Raw genomic sequence first — 7,067 nt, forward strand, 5'->3', positions numbered from 1 at the left:
GCAGCTCATTCATCCATTCTCTGCCAGACTGCAGAAAGTAGTTCTAGTGGTTGTTCATGCTGAGCACACTCCCTGTACTTACCTGGAGTACTACACGTGACCTAGCCCATTGAAATGTGACAGCCAGCAATTTGCCATCTACAATTCTGGATCCTGTCATTAGTAAATACACCCCCTAGACTCAGTCTTCATGTGAGTGTTCTGCATTACTGTCTGCCAAATGGTGGTTGAAAAAAAACATTTGGGAAAATATAACAGTGTGACTCTCTAACTTTGCTCCATGGGCACCAAAGGTGAAAGTGGCAGATCAGAGGCCCTGATCAAAGTCTCGTCATTCTGGCTAAGATTAATTCCTCTTTGAATTAATCTGAATGACCCTTTGAATGACTCATGAAGAACAAATGCTTTGTTCTTCATGAGTCATTCAAAGGGTCATTCAGATTAATTCAAAGAGGAATTAATCTGAATGACCCTTTGAATGACTCATGAAGAACAAATGCTTTGTTCTTCATGAGTTTTCTTTTCATTCACAGAGCACATCAGTTCACAACATCAAGTTTATCACCAGAAAATGTTGAGGTAAGGAGTGAAGTTTGGTCTAGATGCTTTCAGTACCATAAACCATGTGCATATAACCTGTGCCCCAGACTACATCTTTGTTTGCCTTTTTCACATGGAGCCATGAAGAGGCAAAATTAAAAGAGGAACTAGTTACCCATCAAGCAGAAGTCTTTATCTTATCTTCATCTCCAAATGACACCAAGCCACAGCTCAACCAGCTCATACTGGGTCATGCAGCAATAATTTATTTCCCCATAAATGGTAAACGGCCTGCATTTGTATAGCGCTTTACTCAGTCCCTAAGGACCCCAAAGCGCTTTACACTACATTCAGTCATTCACCCATTCACACACACATTCACACACTGGTGATGGCAGCTACATTGTAGCCACAGCTGCCCTGGGGCGCACTGACAGAGGCGAGGCTGCCGGACACTGGCGCCACCGGGCCCTCTGACCACCACCAGTAGGCAAACATAACACATACACATGTAAAACACTGTCAATATTTTCCATATCTACTTAAGTTTTGTCTAATTTCTTCATCCATCTGTTTCCTGTTCATGTCTTTTCAGTAATCTACAGAACTATAGCCCTCACGTCTGAAGTCATGAAGTGTTTTGAGCGGAAAGTGTCGCAGCACACCAGAAACTGTCTATCCCCCTCCCTCGACCCCTACCAGTTTGCTTACAGAGCAAATAGGTCAACCTAGAACACCATCACCATCACCCCACACAGAGGCTGAGCCATCTGGAGAACAGGAGGAGCTAAGTGAGGATGCTCTTTGTGTGCTACAGCTCAGCATCAACACCATAAGCCTGTATTTATTTTGTTTCCCCTCACGTAATGACAATCAGAAACATGCTGTTTGATAAGACTCACTTATAATTCTGCACTGAATTCTTTTTGTTGCTCCCATCATGAGCAAAACTTGACAGAAAAAAACCCATGAACAATAGCTGCTTTTACTAAAACAGAGGAGACACAAGGTTTCAGAAACAACTGAGGCAATGCACAGACTGTCAGAGTTATGAAAATGAGTCTACATACAGCAGAATTCTAGTCACTGTGGGTTATTGCATGTTGTTTATTGTAGGTCTTATCCTTGTGTTAATCAGTATATTCTGCTTTTATGGCATATTATGACCAAGAAGTCTAATAAGTGTTTTGAGAACAATGATGCAAACAGGTCGCAATTTTGTAGTATGCACAAGAGATATAAATTAAGAAATCCTTCTCTATCTGTTATGCTGTCATCATTTCTGTTGAATTATTTTCTGTTTGAACTCCCAGAGCAAAACATTTTCTCTTCCTAAACTTAAATTGTTTAAAAATGTCTGCAAATTACTTTAGAAATTTAAAGTAATCTGTGAAATCCCAAAAAGCTGATTCTGTTCATGTGGACAACATGTTTTTAGTGGGAGAAACATTTCATCACTCATCCTAGTGATGAGTCCTTACAGTGGAAATATATAAACATGATTCCAGCAGCAAACAGAGAAAACGAAATTAACATTTCTTCAAAAAATTATGCACTGTAACTGCAATAACACCTCGCATGTCCATAGCTTCTTTTCCAGCTTTTAGTTTAGCTATTATCTTTATCTCTGTTTTCTGTGCATTGTTCTCTGCATCTCTGCAAAAACATCTTAGTCATGATGTGGTCAAAAACCTAAATGTTTTCTTCCTCTTTAGTTGAATTTCTTTCTTTCTGTTATTTTTTTCTCCTCCAAAATGAAGATGACAAATAAAAAAGCAATTTTTTTTCTATCTATTATCACATACTGATTTCATAGTTTTCTACAGACATGTTCAAATATGGTTATGGTGTGCCTACCGGGGGTGGTCACTTTGTTCTCTATAAAAAACCAAAACTTCCCCGGTACTGTGTCTACGTTTTTAGCATCTCCCTTTTACACACTTGAAATTGACCAGGAGGTATTGACATCGTCTCTTTTTCCAAAAAAGGTAAAGCAATAAAGTTTTTTGCTTTTAGATTTTTTAAATTTTTGCTGGTAAAAATCAAGCTGTTCAACTACTTTTTGTCATTGTCTGTTTTTGTCACCTGTTGGTAATTTCCTTGATTAATATTTTTATGAAACAAAATTTCAAAGAAAGTGCAAAATCGGAATAAAAATGTGATAAACACCATCAATGAAAAGTTGAAAGCTTGTATGCTTTGCATTTCTGCATAAAAAACTGTTTGTCAAGTATTGCAAACTGATTGTTCTGTAAACTGATGAATTACTTTATAAACTAACTATTGATCTACATAAAAAGGTCTATTTGTGTTATTTCAACAGGGGATTATAACAAGAAGTAGCTGGCAACACATGTGAAGGTAAGTGAGGCATCTCGATATCATGTTCAATGTTTGTGTTGTTTCCTTAAAACATTCACTTGGTTTAATTGTTATGATTGTTATAGTTTATTGGTTAAGACACAACAGTTTTGTTTGTGAAAACCACTGTGTTGTTAAATCTGATCTGATTAGATGGCTGGCCTGTGCTGGCTGGTGATGGTGCCAGCCTTCTTCCTGTCTCCTCCAAACATTTTGGCTGCTGTAAACCAGGACTGGCTCACGGACATTGTAGCAGCTGTCAAGAACAAGTGAGTTGACAAAAGTGGGGTTTTGGGGTTTTTATGTGTGATATTATATCTAATCACTGCTCTTCTAATCTGCTTGTGCTATTATCGATGTGTTGAGTCACCTGAAGGCAAGACATCTCTCTCTGACTTCAGCCTTTATTTCATGTATAGTTGTAATACAAAGTATGTGACTTTATTTTACACTGCAGTTTTTCTGTTGTTTAAAGTGATTATAATGAGCTTTAAATCCTAATAAAAGATTATTATTATTATTATTATTATTATTTATTAATTTGCAATAGTATGTTTTAGTTTAATAATGATATCACTATTATTATTATTAATAGTAATAGTAGTAAGTAATTATTAATGAAAATCTATAGTAATAGTGTATATATAGAATACAATGTACACCTACAACAAAATTATGGGTGCTCCATGTCAAGTGTGGAGGAATAACATCTAATTATTAGACAGCAGGAATAAATAGCAAACAAGAGACATAAATACAAAAATAACTTTGGAGAATAAAATAATTGCAAAGTGCTTGTAAGTAGTGCAAAGTAAGATTTGGTCTGAATACAGTCCGTGTGAGTGGCCTGAGTGATGAGGGTTACTCAGACTGGTGATCTGGGTGGGCAGGGGTGGATTGTTAACAGTACGAACTATCCTTTGGAAGAAGCTGTTTATGAGTTTTGGATTGTGAGTGTGAGACCTGATTGACCTGAGGCCAGGGCTGGACTGAGACAAAAAAATCATCCCGGGCATTTTGACTAGACACCGGCCCACCAGGTATTATAGGTAAAGCCATGAAACCTTTGAATGAAAACAAACGCCGTTGTAACAGTGATGTACGCTGTCTTGTTGGTATATGTATGATTTCTATACATTTTATATCAGATAAAAACTTTGGTTTTAAGATTCAGATAATTATTTTTTAAAAGCGAGACATTTTAACTGAGAATAAGAAAGAAAAGTATTTCTTTGTGCCCCCCTCTCCCTGTTAATGCCCTACCTGCCCCCTGGCAAAACTTTGCTAGACCCGCCCCTGCACAGTTACCAGCTGTCAGCTACTTAGAAAAGGATCCTGGTGTTATTTGTCTCTCAGAAACAGTTCATAACTTCAACTCATTCATGTCACCTAAAAGGTAAACCTGTTTCTCCATCACCTGTTCAGCTCTGATGATTCAGTAAGGACATCTCCTGGTTTCATCTTCATGTTTCCCTCTCACCACATATCCAAACCGATATCATGACCAGCAGCTTTACAGCTGTGGCTCCAGCAAACATCAGCTGATACTAGAAGGTAATATTAAATAAATTCAAACAACAGCTGATCAAGCTTAAACGTGCTGCTGTTTAGCGCTACATCCGCTGGTTTCTTCTTTCTGGCGCAAAGTGGGCGATAAACAAACAAGAGAGACGGGACTTGCACCTGAAATACCGATCAGCTGATCATTGATCCGTTTCATGATTGAAGTAGCAACAGGAGAGGGAGGGGGAGAGAATGAGAGAAGAAGAGGCAGCTGACAGCGTAAAGAAAACTAAAAATCACCATCGGCCCACCGGGCAAATGCCCGGTATGCCCGATGGCCAGTCCAGCTATGCCTCAGGTTATATATAGTAGATCAATAATTGGACTCCGAGGTTGCTCAGGGTCTTTTGTTATTCATTAGAATAAAATGTACCATAAAATGAACTTGTTTTTTAATATGGAACTTTAAAAAAAAGAGAAAAAAAAGAATTTGATGCAGAGGATTGCTTGTCATGTCTAGTGTCCCATTAGTGTCCCATAAAATACATTTTAATCATCTGTGTGAGGCATTTATGGCTCTTTTTTTTTTCTTTTTCCCTGGTACCCTCGAGACACTCAATGCAAAATATACTTTTACAACTCACTGACAAAGCCCAGATCATCACTGGTAGTCCAAATTTAGTGTGCAGTTTATACTTATTATATTATATTTTTGGCAGGTATGAACTAGGTGATTCCTTCAGCGTGGCTTTGAACATCCCACAGAATCAAGATCCAAGCAGTCTCCAAGAAGTCCTTCAGAATGACCCAGCAGACAGCGTGAGAGGAGCCATTTCACAGGACCAAGTGTACAAAGGCACCAGGGTGGTGGCAGCGACACAGTCACAGGCACTATCACATGTTCTTCATAACATACAACCATTCATAAAAAGTAGTGAGGGTAACGTTCTCGTCATCTACTCTGAAAACTCTCCAATTTCAAATGACAAAGGTATCACTTTGAACATTAGTGATATCACTAATAACTGGAGCGGTTATGCGTTTGTTTTTTCTAATGTAGTTGATGTTCCTGCTTCAGACACATCTCAGCTGACTCAATCATTTAAGCATCTTGAGATTACCAAACTTGGGCTTAACAACATATATCGTTGTTATGCACCTGGAGATGATGCTTTTCAGTGCACAAGATGCTCCTCTGGGGGAGATGTTACACCCACATGTGTTGCAAACCCAGCCCTGTCAAGTCAAGAACAAGGTACAGATGTAGAAACACCTAAACCAGGCCTTGACACTGGTCTATTCAATGACATAGGCAATGACATAGGCACGGGTATAGGGACTGACATAGGCACTGACATAGGCAGTGGGATACCTCCAGGCTCAGGTAGGGGAAAAGAGGGTCAAATAAGCAAGTGCAAAGGAAATCAAAGAGGAAGCTTCAAACGCAGGGGAGGCAGCAAGCTTAGAGGAGGAGGTCGATGTAAAAAACGAAGCAAGCTTAGAGGAGAAGGTAGACGTAGAAAAGGCAGCAAGCTTAGACGAGGAGGCCGACGTAAAAAAGGAAGCAAGCTTAGACGAGGAGGCAGACGTAGAAAAGGCAGCAAGCTTAGACGAGGAGGCCGACGTGGAAAAGGCAGCAAGCTTAGACGAGGAGGCAGACGTAGAAAAGGAAGCAAGCTTAGACGAGGAGGCCGACGTGGAAAAGGAAGCAAGCTTAGACGAGGAGGCCGACGTGGAAAAGGCAGCAAGCTTAGACGAGGAGGCCGACGTAGAAAAGGAAGCAAGCAAGGCAGAAAACAGGGCAAAGGCAGAAGAGGAAGCAAACGCAAAGGACGCAACAAGAGTAGAAGAGGTGGTAAACGTAGAGGGAAATGGGGGATGGCATGGTTAAGGTAAAACAGGTCTGTCATAGCCTTAAACTCTGACAAGTAACCCAGTGAAGCTGGGAAGATCCTCTGAGAAACTGCATTATTTTTCCTTTTCATAGATTTAGTTGTTGTTTTTTATGCTAGCATAAATCTCATTTTTTGGCCTTTATAAACAAAATAACTTTCTTTCGAACTTGTCAGTGAGTTAATATGATTATGTCCCATGTGACCTGCTGTTTAAACCTTCAAGGAGCTGCCAGAAAATGTTGGTTTAAAAAAAGAATAAAATACATTTGAAAATAATAAAAAGAAACATGACACTAGAAATTTAAAGAATATGTCCACTTTAAGAATTTTACAACCTTTTACTGATTTAATGAGCTTTTGTGAAACATTCTTACAGATCTGTGGTAGGAGCAATCAACTTGAAACTTTTGTCTTGAATCATGAATTGGAGTCACAAAACAGGGACTTTAAAGAGATTTGACTATTTCATTTAGTCAAAGATTAAACATTATCAAAACTTTAATGTTCTGCTCTTCCTGATTAAAGCTTGGCTTGGCATGCATTCTGGTCTCTGTGTCAATCATTTGGAAACTCCTGTGTTATGGTACTATTAGACTTGCTTTGATAAATAAAGGACTGCACAAGCTAGAACTTTCTGTATATCCTGAAACCAAATTCTCTGAACTATTACTCATGACATTTGGTAAATGGTAAATGGCCTGTATTTATATAGCGCTTTACTAGTCCCTAAGGACCCCAAAGCGCTTTACATATCCAGTCATCCACCCA

The 7,067-nt window shown here is 39.0% G+C and overlaps 1 protein-coding gene across 5 annotated transcripts; it reads left to right on the plus strand.

The window, feature by feature from the left end:
* Positions 1-2,430: 2,430 nt before the first annotated feature.
* Positions 2,431-6,840, plus strand: LOC120716678. Of its 5 annotated transcripts, none has more exons than XM_040004256.1 (5): positions 2,431-2,528; positions 2,864-2,901; positions 3,055-3,170; positions 5,124-5,893; positions 5,966-6,840. In XM_040004256.1, the coding sequence occupies exons 3-5, from the start codon at positions 3,055-3,057 to the stop codon at positions 6,298-6,300; spliced, it is 1,221 nt and encodes a 406-aa protein (XP_039860190.1). In that variant the 5' UTR covers positions 2,431-2,528; positions 2,864-2,901; the 3' UTR covers positions 6,301-6,840. The 5 variants fall into 5 exon arrangements, with proteins under 5 accessions (XP_039860190.1, XP_039860189.1, XP_039860188.1 ...); XM_040004255.1 differs by having other exon boundaries at positions 2,432-2,528; positions 5,124-6,145; positions 6,182-6,840; XM_040004254.1 differs by having other exon boundaries at positions 2,432-2,528; positions 5,124-6,130; positions 6,167-6,840.
* The last annotated feature ends 227 nt before the right edge of the window (positions 6,841-7,067 follow it).

This window comes from Simochromis diagramma, unplaced genomic scaffold, assembly GCF_900408965.1.
Source record: "Simochromis diagramma unplaced genomic scaffold, fSimDia1.1 OVJJ01000565.1, whole genome shotgun sequence".
Taxonomy (NCBI): domain Eukaryota; kingdom Metazoa; phylum Chordata; class Actinopteri; order Cichliformes; family Cichlidae; genus Simochromis; species Simochromis diagramma.

Bases quoted from the DNA above. Each gene is read 5' to 3' on its own strand.
- LOC120716678 (XM_040004253.1), top strand. From the start codon at position 3,055: ATGGCTGGCCTGTGCTGGCTGGTGATGGTGCCAGCCTTCTTCCTGTCT. The intron at 3,171-5,123 runs GTGAGTTGACAA...TATTTTTGGCAG, and splicing joins GTAGCAGCTGTCAAGAACAA to GTATGAACTAGGTGATTCCT.